Source organism: Plasmodium yoelii, assembly GCF_900002385.2.
Source record: "Plasmodium yoelii strain 17X genome assembly, chromosome: 9".
Classification (NCBI taxonomy): Eukaryota; Apicomplexa; class Aconoidasida; order Haemosporida; family Plasmodiidae; genus Plasmodium; species Plasmodium yoelii.
Genome location: NC_036181.2, coordinates 1262359 through 1280828, shown reverse-complemented (window position 1 = coordinate 1280828; position 18470 = coordinate 1262359). Strand labels below are relative to the sequence as shown.

Here is an 18470-nt window from a genome sequence, read left to right as displayed (position 1 = left end):
TTTTTTGTATTCATATTTATATATTCCCTAATAAATGTAAGAATATAAGTTTTACATAAAATATGCAAATGATATGCACTTTTCAAATTTTTATTTTATTCTTTTTAAATTATATGTTTTATGTGACAAAAATGAGCAGGCAAAATACATATATGTAGTATATGTATGCATATGTACATGTAAATTATACACGTAAGAGTGAGACTCTACATAACAAAAACTCGCATGTGGTTTGTGAAATAAAAAAAGGAAACTTGAAAAGTATCCTAAATCAATGGCATAAAAATTAGAAATATATGCAAATAAAATATAAAATGTATAATATCACAATTGTAGCCAAGTTAATTAACGTATCTTAAATGCAAACTATGATCACTACAAAATATATCAATTTTGATATTTCCTCTGGTATGAATTTCTTATATTTGATTCTTCATATTGTCATAAAACTACAATGATTTATTTTGATAAAATAAGAAATAATGTATTTTTTGATTATTTAAGAAAAAATTAATATATTATAACATAAAAAATTTCCCTTTAAAAAAAAAAGAGGAAATAAAAATTTCATATTTTTTTTCTTTAAGGAATAATACTTAAAAATTAAATTTATAAAAACTTGGAAAAAACTTAAAAAAAAATTATAAATAGTGATATGATTGCAAACCCTAGATTAAAACCTAGTTCTATTCCCTCTTTTTCATTTTTTTTCAATTTTTATTATACCACATAAGTATCATTTTGTAGTATATATATAATGCATATAAATATTTATATACTTAATATTTTTTTGTTACTATTTTTTATTTTAAAATTATAATTTTTATAGAATAATATGCAAAAAAAAAGAAAGAAAAAAAGAAAGAAACGTTTTTATAATATATTGAAAATCATGTTAAATAAAATAACACTTTATATATAATAAATTCATTGATCTCATTATGTTTTTAGCATGATGATAAAATATATTGTGTAATATATTATTTTGATTAGTTTATGCCTTTTTACTTAATTACATATATTTTGTGCATGTAATAATAAATATAATTTGATTTTTTTAAATTAAAAAAATCATATTAACATTTTTTAAAGAATATAGTAGGGAAATCATTAAAATAAATAGATATAAACAATTTATTTTTTCAACATATAAAAGTGTATATATTAAATTTACACGCACACTTTAATATTGTATAGGCGATGCTGTGTTTGAAATAAGTTCCCATAATTGTTTTTTGCCCTTTTTTTCTCCCTCATTTTGCCCTTTTTTCTCCCTCATTTTGCCCTTTTTTCTCCCTCATTTTGCCCTTTTTTCCCCTCATTTTTCCCCTCATTTTTCCCCTCATTTTTCCCTCTCATTTTTTATTAATCAGACAAAATAAAAAACCAATTTTAACATCGAGAAATATATGTAGCAATTATTCATGCATATATATATTTCGCCATTTCGCCATTTCGCCATTTCGCCGTTTTATGTGCCAATTTTATGCATAATCTTTGCTTTGTTTGGGTCCCCCAAAAATAAAATATGTTTGATGGAGAAAGCAAAAATAGAAGAATTAATTTGAGCGGGAAAAAAAATGTTATACTTAATAAAAACACATTTATTGAAAAGGCTCGAAAAGAAAAAGAAATAAATTTAGCATATAATAAAAGAAAAAATGCTTTCAAAGTTATAAGTACTTATGTCCAATATAAAGAAAATGTATCAAAACGACAAAATGAAATTTATACCAATCTATTAAAAAGAGTTAATGATGTGATATTGTTAGAAAAGATTGTTTCACCAACGATATATACCCAAGCTTTAGAAATTTGTTTATATGAATTTTCCTTCCAATCATGTTTTATATATTCAAAATGGAGATGTTATAATTATTATAAATGTATGAATTTTGAAGGAATATATGATCCTATAAAAATTTTGTTAGACATAATAAAACTGCATAATAAATTGAGCTTACTGAAAAATGTTAACTATAAAAGTAGCGATTTATTAAATTCAGAAATATATGAACAAAATTTGAGACCAAAAAAATCTAACATAAACTTGTTGACAGAATCGGGTGATAATAATAATCAAGAGAAAAATGTAAATGTTGAAAAAAACAAAATGTATTATAGACACAATAAAGAAATAGATATTTTGGTGAATCATTTAGATATTTTGATTGGAAATTATTATACATATAATTTAAATATATATTATGAATATTATAAAGATGATAAAATAAATAAAAAATCCCAATTTTCAATGACAAAAAATAGTATGAAAAGAACTATTCAACAAGTTTCAAATTCTGAACAAATAAATGAGAATCAATTAAATATTCGAACTAGCCAAAATAGTGATAATTTTATAAGAGTACAAGAGTATATACATTGTCATATAGATGTATATGAAAGTAATATGATACATATTTATTATTTATATAATTTTATTTTAAATAATCAATTTATTGAAGAATTAGGAAATAGAATGGTAAATGCTTCTAACAATTTTAAAAATGTTGGTAAAGAAAAAATAGTAGAATCAATTAAAAAAATATCTAACTATATAATTTTAACAATAGATGGATTAATTACAATCATTAAACATGTTCTAATATTTTGGAATAAGGATATAGAACTCCCATTATTTTGTGAATCTAAAACTAAACTACTAGTATATGTATGCGATCTAATATATATTTATTTTTATATTTTAAAAATACAAGGAAATAAATTAAACAGTAACTATGTAAATGATTTAAAAAATAAAATAAATATATTATTAGATTTTGTATTGTTATATATAGCTCGAACAAATACATGTTACAATTATTACTATATTTTTATATCACTATTTAAATATAACATTTTTGAATTATTTGCATCTAAAATAGATGTGAAAGATGAATTAGTAAAGTTTAAAAAACTCTTAATATTAGTAATGAAAAAATTTTTAATAATAGACACAAATATAATGAAGAATATTGTTTATAATTTTGAAAATCATATTATACGAATCTATTCAAAAAAAAGTATAATATATAACCAAGAAACATATGATAAAAAAAATATTTCAGGAATTAATATATTTAAAAATGTTCTTTTATTTATTTATACAAATAAAGAAATAATGAATGATAATATAATAGATTTATTATTAGAGATATACATGTTTTTGCCATTTGGTCATCATCCATATATATATACTGTTTCAGATTATGATGCATTAAAAAAAGAAAATGAAAATCGATCCGATATTTTATCTACGGATAATTATACCCAGAACCAATCAAAAAATGATATAAAATTTTTAGATGTAAAAACAAACAAAGAAAATGAACCAATATTACATTTTCTACAAAATAAAGAAAAAAAAGTAGATAAAATAGGTTTAGGATATTTTTATAATAAGAATATAATAGAATCATTAATAGATATATGCAAAAGATATTGTTTTATGAAATTAGACAGTTTATTATTTTTGTTGATTCCATTTAGAAGTATACATATAGATGTATTTAAAATGTATAGGAACTATTATGATTATATTAAAAATATAAAAAATGATAAAAATAGAGAAAATTATGTTAAAATATATGGAGATATTTATGATAATAAAAAGAATTCTATACCAATTGATGGAATCAATTTTATTCAATATTCTAAAGAAAATATAAAAACAGAAAAAAATAATGCATCTAACATCTTTAATAATAATTTTGTAAATATAAGAACTAACATTAATAATAAAAATATATATAACATTACAAATTCGAATATAGAATCTATTACACAAAATAAAGTTTCTAATTTTGAAAATAACAGTTTTCAGTATTATGATAAAGATTATTTTTTTTCTCCTAACAATTTAGTAGAATTACAAAAAAAAAAAGATATCATAAATAACAAAATATTAATAAAAATAAAAAAAATATTAGTACAAAATAATATACATATATATTTAATAAAAAAAATATATTTATCATGGATGAAAAATAAAAAAAATGGAAAAACAGATAATGATTTTTTGAAAAATTTATATGACTTTCCATATTTTGATAATAATAAAATGGTGATATATTTAACTTCTTTTTGTATTCTTTTTTATTATTATATTATCACAAATATGTATAATAAATTAATTGATATAAATAATTTTAAATATAGCAAAACATTTATGCTAACCCCACCATTTAAACAAATTTGTAAATTATTAATATTGTCTCTTTGGATCATTTTAAAGAAAACGATAAATACAATAAGTATCGAATTAGAAAATATGTATATCAACCAAGATTTGAAACAAATAGAAGAATTAACGGATGATCTATCATATGATGATATATATAATGATGAAGATGAACAATATGAGAATGAATGTGAAAAAAAGGAACAAAATGAGATAGATTATGTTGATAAAATAGATGTTAGTGAAACTGAGACGTTGCACCGAGATTTTATAACAAATATATCTTATTTTAGTGCACTAAATGATCAAATAAAAATAGAACATACCCAAGTAGAAAATGAAACAATCAAAAGTTATGATAATGTAAATAATAGACAAACGGATTCTATCCAATGTTTAAATTGTAATATTGAAAGTATTTTAAAATGGTTCACCGATTTAGAGATAAACAGTTTGCCATTTGACGAAAATATCACATATTGCAACAGTTGCAAAACCGACAAAAATACCAATTTAGACACATTTTGTGAAAAAAAAGTGAATAACGAAACGGCGAGCAACTTAATAAATGGCATACATAGCAGTGAACAAAATTTAATGGGAAATTCGCCAAAAAGCAAATTATATAATATAAATTGTAATCGAAATAAAAAAGAGTCAACATATACACATACCATGATAAATTATTATTTATATAATAGTGAAAAAAGAGGAATCAATTATATATTACCAAAAATAATTAAAAAAATATATGAAATAAATAAATATTTAGAATTATTTAATGACGATTTTTTTGTAATCAAAGATACATATAACTTGTTAAAAAATCGATTTAATATAATTAATGAAAGTAATAATATAAATTATAATAATAATAATAATTATGATGAAGATTTGTCATTATTTTTAGAAAAAAATGATATATATATAAATAAAAATATAAAATATGTAACTATATTAGCTAATTATTTATTAAGACGTTGCCCATATACCCTACCTTTCCAAGATCGTTTATTAATTTTTTATAATCTTCGAAATAAAAGTAAAGAATCAATACGTGATGATACAAGATATAATCTTTTAGAACGAAAATATAATTATATAAGACGAACAAATATATTTGAAGATGGGTTTATAACTCTAAATAATTTAAGTTCAGTAAATTTAAGACAAAATATAAGAATTGCTTTTAAAGATCAAAATGGAAATGATGAAACTGGAATAGATGGTGGTGGATTATTTAAAGAATTTATATTACTTTTGTGTCGAGAAATTTTTCATAATAAATTTATTTTATTTCAATATGCACAAAATAATACATTATTTCCTAAACAATATAAAAAAAATGATAATCTAATTTTATATGAATTTTCTGGAAAAATTGTAGGAAAAGCTATATATGAAAGAATACTAATAGAATCAGTATTTAACACTTTATTTTTAAATTTATTATTATATAATGAAATAAATATAAATGATATATATTTTTTTGATAAAGAGCTTTTTAATAGTTTATTATATATTCAAAATACAGATGATGTTGAAAATTTAGCATTAACATTTTGTGTATATGAAAATAAAAATCCGGATTTTTTGAATCTATCACAATATAATGAAATTAAAAATTATTTTATTAATTTAACTAAAAATAGTAAAAATTATGATAATATAAATAGTCAAAATGGATTTAATAATTCACTTTCATTTTTTCATGATAATCAAAATTTATATAATAATAATGTTAACACATTTTTTAATATAATTGACAATTTAGATGTACTAATAAATACAATCGATCAAAATATATCAACGATTTCTAGAAACGAAGTTTATTTGAATTCTATTCCATTTCGGGGATCTAGAAGTAGTGGTTCTATAAATGAAAATCAAAACATGTTACAGAATAATACTCTCATTTCATCGATTTCGGGTGGATACATAAATACGATGGCCAACAGAGTGGGAGAAGCGGACGAAGCGAAAGAAGTGGACGAAGCGGACGAAGCGAAAGAAGTGGACGAAGTGGACGAATTTGATTGCATCGATTTAATACCAAATGGAAGAAATATAAATGTTAATAATGAAAATAAAGAATTATATATAAAGTTATATATAGATTATAAATATAATAAATTAATACAAAAAAAAACCCAGCATTTTTTAAAAGGGTTATCACAATTAATACCTGTAAAATGGCTTAAACTGTTTAGTGCCCATGAATTAAAAATATTAATATCAGGTAATGATAAATGTTTTGATGTGAATGATTTACGAAATAATGTAACATATAGTGGTGGATATAATGAAAATAGTAAAACTATTATAAATTTATTTGAAATATTAAATAATTTTACTCCAAATGAAAAAAGTTTATTTCTTATATTTGTAACAAGCTGTTCAAGATCACCATTATTAGGATTTAAAGAATTGTATCCGAAATTTTGTATAGCTAGAGTACCAGATAATACAAGACTACCAACTTCTTCAACATGCGTTAATTTATTAAAATTACCTGACTATGAAACAAAAGAAATACTTTACCAAAATTTAATAACAGCAATTAATGGAACACAAGGATTTGATTTAAGCTAATATATTTTTTTTTTTTTTTTTTTGTTAAATTCAAATTTATCTATATCCTTAACTTATTCATTATCCGTATCAAATTTATTATACACATAATTTTTTTTTTTTTTTTTTTACATTTTTTATTAATATATATATAATTTTGTTTATGGTAACATTTTAAAAACTTTTTTACTCAATTATTTTTTCCCGTTATAAATAAATTTAACTATTTTCTAAAAAAACTGAAAAGGAAGGAATATATCCAGGTGTAGAGCTAGCTAATGAGGGTGGGGAAAAAAACTCTGCGAAAATACGTCAATTTGTATCAAGCCAAGCAAGGCTAAGCCAACCTAATATAAGCTAGGCTAAGCTAGGCTAGGCTAAGCCAAGCTATGCTAATATATGCCAAGCCAATTGCATGTGCTCATTGTAAAGTCCCTTTTAAGTAATGCATTGTTGCCTTGATTTGAATGCAAAAAAAAAAAAAAGCAAATTTTATAATTTATGTACAAAATGACAGATATAAATTGTGTAAAAATGTTTATTTTGCTCTACCTTATTTGTTCCCATTTTATGCATACTTACTCGATACGTTTAATTTAAGGAAATTAAAAATCGATCTGAAATATTTTTTCAGTCAACTTTATATATCGCAGTGCTTTCTATTTCCACCTTTGCCGACATTTAAAATTTTTTTTTTTTTTTTTTTTTTTTTAAATTTTTTTTTATTTTGTGTTATTTTTTATGGTGTTATTTTTTGTGTTATTTTTTATGGTGTTTTTTTTTTTAATTTCCTAAAAAAAGTGATACAGTTAAACGAGATTGACCTGGCCGCTAATTTGGGGAATTTATCCTTTACAGATGAGGTGGGGGAGTACCAAAAGGCTGAAAATTACAAGCATTGGAAAATAGTGACAAAATTGCAAGCATTGGCAAATAGGAAAATTACAAGCATTGGAAAATAGTGACAAAATTGCAAGCATTGGCAATAGTGACAAAATTGCAAGCATTGGCAATAGTGACAAAATTGCAAGCATTGGCAATAGTGACAAAATTACAAGCATTGGCAATAGTGACAAAATTGCAAGCATTGGCAATAGTGACAAAATTACAAGCATTGGCAATAGTGACAAAATTGCAAGCATTGGCAATAGTGAAAAATTACATAATAGTGAAAACATTGGCAATAGTGACAAAATGGTGATCTCCCAGTTTTACATCCTTTCGCCAAGAGGAGATACAATAATAAATCGAGATTTCCGAGGCGATGTTTTAAAAGGGAGTGCTGAAATATTTTTTAGAAAAGTTAAGCTACATAAAGGAGATCCACCACCTTTATTTTATTTAAATGGAATAAATTTTTGCTTCTTGAAAAATAATAATTTATATTTTGTATTAACATCATTATTTAATATTTCACCAAGTTATTTAGTAGAATTATTATATAGATTATTAAAAATATTTAAAGATTTTTGTGGACAGTTAACTGAAGAAATTATAAGAACAAATTTTATTTTAATTTATGAAATAATAGATGAAGTTATAGATTATGGATACTTACAAAATAGTAATACAGAATATATAAGATATTTAATACATAATGAAATTAATAATATAAATAATTCTAATACAAAATTTCCAAATTTAACTAAATTTTCGATTAAACATTCAAACACATTACCTTCGAATGCTTCACAAAAACCTATACAAGCTGATAATAAAAAAAATGAAATATTTATAGATATTATTGAAAAAATAAATTTAATTATGAATAAAAAAGGAGAAATTATATATTCTTATATTGATGGGGTTATACAAATTAAGTCATATTTACTTGGAAATCCATATATAAAAATAGCACTAAATGATGATCTATATATTAAAAATATTCATAAAGATAATACAAATAACATAATTATAGATGATTGTAATTTTAACCACCTAGTTAATACTTCTAATTTTGAAACGGATCGAATTTTATCTTTATACCAACCAGATGGCGAATGTGTTCTTATGAATTATCGAATAAACAACAATTTCAAGGCTCCCTTTCATCTATTTGCAAATGTTCTCTACAACCCTAACCACACGGTATTCTTAATGCACCCCCGATATACCCGATATACCCGATGCACCGATACACACTCGATATACCGCTACACATTTGCAACTACATGTGCTTCCCCTCCTTTATAGGTTGAACTATTTATACGAATCAAATTGGATATTCCGTCCCGATATTCGTGCACTAATGTTCTCGTAAATTGCAATTTATGCAAGCATATATCAAGTGTACATTTAGACCCAAATATAAATTCGGATCTCTTTTCTGCTCATTACATACCCAATGAAAATAAATTATTATGGACAATAAAAAAATTCAAGGTAGCTTTAATTTATCCATATATAATACATCATGATATATATTTATTTACTCACTTTTCATTTTGAAATAAATATTTTTTTTTTTACATTTCAGGGTGAAACAGAATATACTATACGTTCTAAAATAACCTTAAATCAAAATTATAAATTTATGAGACGAGATTTTGGGCCTATACATATTATGTTTGAAATTCCTATGTTTAATTTATCAAAACTCAGAATAAAATATTTAAAAATAATAGAAAATTATAAATCAAGTAATACACATCGGTGGGTTAGATATATTACGCAATCTTCTTCATATGTTTATCGGTTTACATAATAGTAAGAAAAAAAAATAAAAAAATAATAAAAAAAATCAAGACCCCTTTTGTAAGTATATCCCCTGGATTTGTTTTAACCTGTTATTACTACTACTATCGTTATGGTTCCTTTTATCAAAATTTTCAGTTTTTTTTCAGTTTTTTTTCAGTTTTTTTTAGCTTTTTTTTTTTTTTTTTTTTTTTTCCTACTATTATATAACAAAAAAAACTGTCCACCCATGATCTAAAATATATTTTAATTATAAAATAGTAGAGAATTTGTGGATATACAAATTATAAATATATACCGAAATAAATATAAATATGCATTTATGACATTATCTACATAATAAATATATTTTTTTTGGTGGGCCAACTTATATTTCACAAGTTTGCATAAAAATATGCAGTTAAATGTGGAACTATTCCAAAAAAAGGGAAAAAAAAAAACAAAATAATACATAAAAAAATAACAAAATTACTATTTATATCATAAAATATGCTTAAATTTGTTTACACATATTTTTTATCCATGTATACTAAATACAGATATACAAACACATCTATATATAAATATGGGGTTGCTTCTATATCAACTTGTTTTTAAAAAAATAAAATAAAATAAAATAAAAATAATTATCCTAAGGGATTATATAAAAAATTATTTCATGAAATGTACATATAAATATGGATGTTTAAATTTATCCGTTTTGAACAAATATAATAAAATTGTTGTTATAAAATCGGCGATTCATAATAATTTGGTATTTTCCCCGGAAATATAATATAATAGCAATGTTTATCTAAAAACAACATCTTATTTAAGTGATTCACTAACGATTCTACTTAAACAGAGACATATGCATATGTCTATATAGTATCAATTATCTTATGTTAAAATTAGAAATTTTTTCATCCTTTTTGTTTCTATCGCCAATATTTTGAGTAATAGGAGAATCATCATTTCCAGTTTTGTCATTACTTCCGCTATCACTTCCACTATTATTATTTCCGCTATCACTTCCATTATTATTATCGCCCTTTTGAGGTGCATTTTTTTGTGCACTTTCTGAATCACCCATTTGGGTTCTAACATTTTTGGGATCATCTACTTCTCCAGATTTTTCTTCCATAGATGTGGATAAATTCATTTTATAGGGATTTGCTTTAACAAACTTTTCGTAGTTTGATTTGATAGGATATGGTCTTTCTCCAACACATTTAACAATATCGTGATAAGATATTGTTTCTTTTTCATATAATAAATTAGCAAGGTTATGTACATGTTTTTCATTTTTTTTTAAAATAGCTTTAACTCGATTATATTGTGATTCTATTAAACTTCTAGCTTCATTATCAATTAGATGTGCTAAACATTCTGAATGAGGTCGATAAAAAGCATATTCGCCACTACCATTATTTCCACCATTTTGTTGAAACGAAACTAAACCGATTTCTTTATTCATTCCATATTGAGATACATATGAATAAGCTAGCTGAGTAACTTTATTTAGATCATCAATTGCTCCTGTTGTTATTTTTCCGATAAATAATTCTTCTGCTGCACGACCACCTAATATAACTGCAATTTTATCATGTATGGCTTCTTTCGAAAATAACATAATTTCTTCACTTAGGTGTTGAGAATATCCTAATGCACCATTACTTCTAGGTATTATCGACACTTTTAAAACGGGATCAGCGAATTCTAAAAACCATCCAATAAGAGCATGACCCGTTTCATGATATGATATAGTTTTTTTTTCTAACGGAGATATAAGTGAAGTTGATTTTGCTAACCCACCTAATACTCTTTCAATAGCTAATTCAAAATCCTTTATTTGAACCCCTTGTATATGTGATCGTCTTGCACATTGTATTGCACCTTCATTTACAACGTTTGCAATATCTGCACCGACAAATCCCGGTGTTAACGATGCTAATATATAACTTATATTTTTAATATCTAAAGAATCATGTAATTTTAAATTTTTTAAATGAACTTGAAATATTTCTGATCTTTCATTAATATCAGGTTTGTTTATATTAACAATTCTATCAAATCTTCCGGGTCTTGTAATAGCAGGATCTAAAATATCGATTCTATTTGTTCCTGCTAAAACAACTACTTGATCATTAGATGTATGGAACCCATCCATTTCTACAAGCATCTGATTTAAAGTATTTTCTCTTTCATCATTTCCTCCACCTGCAAAACCTCCCTTTGATCTTTTCCTTCCAACAGCATCTATTTCATCTATAAAAATAATAGATGGTGCATGTTTTCTTGCTTGAGCAAACAATTCTCGAACTCTCGATGGTCCTATTCCTACAAACACTTCAATAAAATCACTTCCACTGATATTAAAAAAAGGAACATTAGCTTCTCCAGCAACAGCTTTTGCTAATAATGTTTTTCCGGTTCCCGGTGCACCACATAATAATGCACCTTTTGGTATTTTTGCACCTAATACTTGATATTTTGCTGGGTTTTTCAAAAAATCAACAAATTCCATAATTTCTTCTTTTGCTTGTTTCATTCCAGCAACACTTGAAAATTTAATATCAGTTTTATAATTATTTTTATTAATCGGATTTATTTTATTAAATTTAAATAGTTTATCCATACCACTGTTTGCTACATTTTTTAAGGTTATTTTTTGGAATATAAAAATTAAAAACAGAAAAAAAAGTATACTAGGAATATAAGATTTTATTTCTCCTATAATATTACCCTCATTTACATATTGTACTTCTATAATTTCATCAAGTTTTATATTCATTTCTTTTTGTATTAATTCAACTTTTCTCTCAAAAGAGTCACTATTTCCTACCCTAAAACTAACATATTTAAGATGATATTTATTAATACCATGTGAATTTAAATATGCTTTTACATAATCTTTATTTATTATTTTTATTTTATCTACATATCCTTTAGATAAATAGTTGTAAAAAAAATCATTTTGTGTTATTTCATTATATAAGCTATTTGAATCGACAAATAGTAGAAAACATAATAATAATAAAATAAATAAATAAAAAAAATTATTATCAAATTTTTTTGGTTTTTCTTCTTCTTGTTGGACATTATTTATATTCCCATTACAATTTTTGTTTGAATTATTTTTTTCAAATCTTTCAAACCCTTTAGGAATTTTAGATAAATATATTTTTACAATATCTTTAAGTAACGTTTCTACAAAATTGGATTCTTTCCCTTTCCCATCAATTTCTGTTTTCATATTTACAAGACCATTTGGATGGCCTACATCACTGTTTATATTGTTGTCAGGAATTTTATCATTATTATTGTCATAAATTTTATTATTGTTATTGTCATAAATTTTATTTATTTTGTTATACGCTTCAAATGACTTTTTTAAAAATTTATTTATTGTTTCGTTGCTTTTTTTTAAATGTTTTACTTTTTCATTATTTTTTTGTATATAATCCATCTTGTGTGTACAACACAATTTTGCATATCTATTAAATAAATTAGAAACATTTTTCACAAATTCGCTATTATTTTTTAAATGTTTATTATTTCGAATTAAATCTAAAAAATAATTCAAGGAAAATATGTCTTGTTCATATTTTTTTTTATCACATGTTATTGTTATTCCATCATTTTTATTTTGGCTTATTTTATTAAAATTTGGTGTATATACTAATGAATTTATACATCTTTTTCCATCATTGTTAATAGTAAACAATTCATTTTTTTTTTCTCGAAACCCTTCAAATCGGTAACTTTGTAATATATTTTTAAGATATTTTTTTTCCTTCAATAGGAATTGTCCATTTTTTTCAACAATGTGAGATCTGTACATTTTTATATGCACACTTTATTCTACTATTATAAATAATAACCTTTTTTTACTAGTGTAATATAACACCTTTAGCAATACCCCCTTCTATTATTTCTTACTACTTAATTATATCCAAATGTCCACTCTCAAATTTTGTTATAATATTTGTTCGAATTATATTCAATGTAGCTATTTTTTTTTTTTTTTTTTTTGTAGCTAGCTATTATGGATGGTATTAAAGAGAGAGGATATATTACAGCATGTTTCCCTATTTATATATTCATATATAATGTAAAAAAGAAGACATAAAAAAGGACTGATATATATATGTAAAGAATCGATGTTCGATTTTTAGCAAACATATTTTAACAAATGTTTGCATATCATGTTGATGAAACACGTCTTTTTCACAAATTAATACATTTTTTTATATCTTTATGCATACGTATATTTGCATGCACAAGTCATGTATTTTTATTTTTATTTTTGTTTTTGTTCTATACAGGTAATATGAAAATGTGAACTTACACTTGCATAAAAATATTAAAAAAATAAACAAAAATAATATAAATACAAAAGCTTTACTATAAATATATGAAAGAACAAAATGATGAATACTGAATATAAAAGCAAAGTAAAAAAAATTAACATAAATTTGTTAACATGAACATATAAGCACATCGAATTATAAATATATGAATGTATCATAACAAAATCATTAGAAATATAAATCATTTCAATAATATTTACTTTTCTTTTTTGTTTTTCTTGAGACTTGAAAATATGAATATATATTAAAATGCTAAGTAAGCAAACTATTATATTTTTTTCGAAAAAAAGAAAATGAAATATATATCCTTACATATGTATAGTATACCTACAAATACATAAATAGGGTTTAACCCTTGTTAATTAAAAAAAAAAAAAATACTATGAATAGGAATTAAAAAAATATATACTCATAATATTTATAAAAAAATATATAATATAAAAATAAAATAAAATAAAAATAAATACAAAATTAATTTAAAAAAATATGCATATAAAAATAAAATATAAATTTTATCTTGTGAAAACAGCCAATAATTCAAAGGAAATTTTTTTACATTAAGTGAGTCGATTTATGTAGAAATTAAAATGACATTGCGTGTATGCGCTATATTCAAAACAAATTGTAATAAATAAATAAATATATATACATATATTTTCAACATTATTATTCGGTTTTTATAATTCTATTATTTGTTGTTTTTTCGGTTTTGATAATTCTATTATTTGTTGTTTTTTCGGTTTTGATAATTCTATTATTTGTTGTTTTTCGTTTTTGCTTTTTCTTTTTTTCATTCCTTAATTTTTAATTAGTATTTAATTTTGGGGGGGAATATTTTTTTCAAGCATAAGGTGGAAAAAATCTCCACTTAAAATTTAATTGTACTATTAAATATTATTCGGCTTATTTTGATATACATTTTTTTTAAACATTAACAAATTTGTTATCAACATATATAGATAGATAGATTGATGCATATATTTACATACACATATTTATTATTAACTTGATCAGGAATATATTTCTTATATTTTATTAAAAAGATGGGAACACACCTGTATATAATAAAATGTGTATATTTTGAGTAAAATGTGTATATTTTGAATAAAAGGATTGTCAACAATATTGTCAACATTTTTATTTTTTTAGTCTTTATAAATAAAAATGGAAAATTGTATTTTTCCAATATATCCAACTGCACATTTTAAACTATCTTCTATTTGAGATTTTTTATATTATTTGACTTAATGCTATATATGCACATTTAATTTTTTTTTTTTTTTTTCACTATAAAATTAATACATATAGTATAACTCTTAAAAATATAAAATAGTTTTGTCATTTTGAGAGAAGAAAAAGTTATATGCTCTTTTATTTGTATTTAAAAGGAAATGTTAAGAAAATAGTAAAATATAAAATATTCCCAATCTTGGAATAATAAATAAATATACTCATGTAATTAGAAAGAGAATATATAAGTAGCCAAAATTATGTTATTTTTTTTTATTAAAAAATATAAATATTTCGTTTATTTTAGAATGATATTTATCTTTGTAAATGTATTAATAAAAATAATATGCAATTATTTTTTATATCTAATATGTTTTATTTAAATTCTTAACTGCACATTTTTAAATAATTAATAATTTAAAAAAAAAAAAATGAGGTAATGCATAATTATATTTAAAAACATTACAATAATAAATGTTAAAAAAACAATTTACAAATTAATAACTTTGGTGCAGATAAATATTTTTGTGTTATTTTGTTAATTCTGCAAAAGTGATGTCATTTCAAATTATATGCATATTTTTTTTTCCAAATTATTATATAATATCAAAGAAAAATATGCAACATAGTTATATATTTGCATGTGTATTTATGCAACTGAAAAATATATAAGAACTAATCTAATAGCATAATTTTTTTACAAATTAAAAAAATAAAATAATTTTTATTAAAGTGTGTTATTTTCCGGAATTCTAAAAATACTGGAAACGGTTTCAAGCCAAATGCAAAAAAGAAATGTGATATTTTTTTTTTTACTTTTTTTTACTTTTTTTTACTTTTTTTTACTTTTTTTTACTTTTTTTACTTTTTTTACTTTTGTTTTTAATTTATTATTAATTTACCAGAGCGAGGAGAAACATAAATACAAACATAAATATGAAATATAAATATGAAATATCAAATATGAAATATGAAATATATTTATTTTACTTTTTTTATTTAAAAATAAAAAGAATAAAAATAAAATATTTTTTAAGGCATCTCATGATATTTTTTTCTTTTTATTATTTACCAAAACGTTTTACTTTAATTTTGTGTTCATCTGTAAGTTTTATTTTTTTTTATTTTTTTTTTTTTTGTGTGTTATAAATTTTCTTAGATTAATTTTTGAATGTGCAATTTTAAGATCGAAATAAAAAAAAAAAAAAAAAAAAAAAAAAAAACGAAGAAAAAGCTAAATAGTAATTAACATTTTGTTAAATGATACGATATTATTTGTATTAGGAAATATACAAACTAAATGCTCGTAAAATTAATAAATAATAAAAAGAATAAGAAGATTATTTTTATATCTTTTTCTCCATTTTATTTTCGCCAATATTATGTATATCCTCATAATTGGCTTTTAGGGTGGCAAATCAAATAATTCAAAATTTCCTTAATCAATTTTGTTTATATACACATATAATTTTTGCCATATTTTTTTTTATATCCTATAAAAATATCTATATATACAAACACACATATCCACATTTCATAGAATATTAATTTTTTTTTGTTGTTTTATTATTCCTTAATTACCTCTTTTTAATTTTTTAATATAAACACTACACTTCAATATATTGTCTTTGGTTAAATTATTAATTGCTCATTTTAAAAACAGACTACTTTCAAAAGAACCGAAAAAAGAACAAAAAAGAACCGGAAAAGAACAAAAAAAGAACCGGAAAAAAAACAAAAAAAGAACCGGAAAAAAAACAAAAAAAGAACCGGAAAAAAAACAAAAAAAGAACCGAAAAAAAAACAAAAAAAGAACCGAAAAAAAAACAAAAAAAAACAAAAAAAAACAAAAAAGGTACATTTCTTTTCTCATAAACATGAATGCTAACCTTGAAATAAATGAAACCCTTGAAATTAATAATATTAACAATGTGATAAATCCTAATTGTATATTTTCTAATTTCCAAAATGAAACCAATAATTATGGTGGATGGGATGGTATAATATATGTTAATGAAAAACAATATGATAGAATTTTAAAAAGGCGAATGAATAAAATAAAACAAGAAATGGAAAAAAAAAAAAAAATTAGTGTCTATATTAATATCCAAAAAAAAACTCCCTCTCAAAATAATACAATAATTACTAATGGTCATAATTATGCAACTATTGAAAATATAAATAATATTTATAAAAGTGCAAAAATTGTAAATTCAAACATTCATAATAATATGAACAGATTTATAACTAATAATGAGCATTATAATAATTCATTCTATGGGTTTGATAGAAATCATAATTATGCACAAGCTTATGAAAATATAAAATACCCTTATATGAAAAATTCAAAAAATAATGACAAAAAAAATAATGAACATAATAATGATACAAATAATACATATCTAAACAATTATAATATCATGTATAATTCTAATATAAATTCATCAGATGATAATAAAAAATATATTAACATATATGATGTAAAACCAGGAAACACTTTAAATAATGTTGAACTACAAAATGGACAGATTCTTAATAATTATAATGAAACATATCATGAAATGGGAAATCTAACAAAATATAATAGCCTATCAAATCTTTCGAAGATTAGAAACGTTCCAAATATCGTTACACTGGATGATGCAGAAAATGGGCAAAATGGGCAAAATGGGCAAAATGAAGAAAATGAGCAAAATGGGCAAAATGGGCAAAATGGGCAAAACGGGCAAAATGGACAAAATGTTAGCAGAAATACAAATAAAATGGATAAACTTATTATTATGAAAAATAATCCAAATATGATGCATGTAGATAATTTTTCTGGATCTTTGAATATAAGCTATCCTTATTCTCCCTATGAGGAATGAATATATTTTTAATTTAAAAAAATAAAACAATTATTGCAAAATCGGTACATATGTATGTATATGCATGTACATATTTGAAAGAGATTATCTTAATTCCTTTACTAATTTATTTGTATATATTACAATAAATTTTCGATGCTTATTATTTCCATTCTTTTCTTTATTATGCCGTAGTTTAATTTTATTATATTGTCATATCAAAAAGATTGAAGAAAAATAAATAAGCATTTCCCAATATTTGAACCCATTTTTATATTATAATTCCTCTTGTTTTCTCATTCTTAATTATAATTAGCAGTTTTATTTTACCATTATATTCCGCACTATCTTAATTAATAGAAACAAATCAATCGAGTATCATTTATTTTATTATATATTGAATGTACTCGCCAAAAGTGTATAATTTCAAAGTGCTTATAACAAAGCCAAGCAAGAAACAGATAATAAAAAAAAAAAAAAAAAAAAAAAAAAAAAAAAAAATATTCTATGTATAAGCATACATATATTTTTACAGAGAAGAAGTACATAAATTTAACTTTTATTTTATTTTATTTTAATAAATAGAATAAAATTTCA

At 22.3% G+C, this 18470-nt stretch overlaps 4 protein-coding genes across 4 annotated transcripts; 3 read left to right on the top strand and 1 right to left on the bottom strand.

Annotated features, from left to right (window-relative positions):
- Nucleotides 1-1528: 1528 nt before the first annotated feature.
- Nucleotides 1529-6772, top strand: PY17X_0930700 (ubiquitin-protein ligase, putative; the record flags this gene model as incomplete). Its single annotated transcript, XM_022956037.1, has 1 exon — nt 1529-6772. One exon carries the CDS (start codon nt 1529-1531, stop codon nt 6770-6772), a length of 5244 nt encoding a protein of 1747 aa, XP_022812230.1.
- A 1173-nt stretch (nt 6773-7945) lies between these two features.
- On the top strand, nt 7946-9455 carry PY17X_0930600 (AP-4 complex subunit mu, putative; the record flags this gene model as incomplete). The annotated part of the gene is made up of 3 exons (XM_022956036.1): nt 7946-8839; nt 8945-9133; nt 9228-9455. 3 exons carry the CDS (start codon nt 7946-7948, stop codon nt 9453-9455), a joined length of 1311 nt encoding a protein of 436 aa, XP_022812229.1.
- Nucleotides 9456-10319: 864 nt separating this feature from the next.
- Nucleotides 10320-13268, bottom strand: PY17X_0930500 (uncharacterized protein; the record flags this gene model as incomplete). The annotated part of the gene is made up of 1 exon (XM_721271.1): nt 10320-13268. One exon carries the CDS (start codon nt 13266-13268, stop codon nt 10320-10322), a length of 2949 nt encoding a protein of 982 aa, XP_726364.1.
- Nucleotides 13269-16904: 3636 nt separating this feature from the next.
- PY17X_0930400 (conserved Plasmodium protein, unknown function) lies at nt 16905-17894 on the top strand (the record flags this gene model as incomplete). The annotated part of the gene is made up of 1 exon (XM_719737.2): nt 16905-17894. One exon carries the CDS (start codon nt 16905-16907, stop codon nt 17892-17894), a length of 990 nt encoding a protein of 329 aa, XP_724830.2.
- Between the last annotated feature and the right edge of the window lie 576 nt (nt 17895-18470).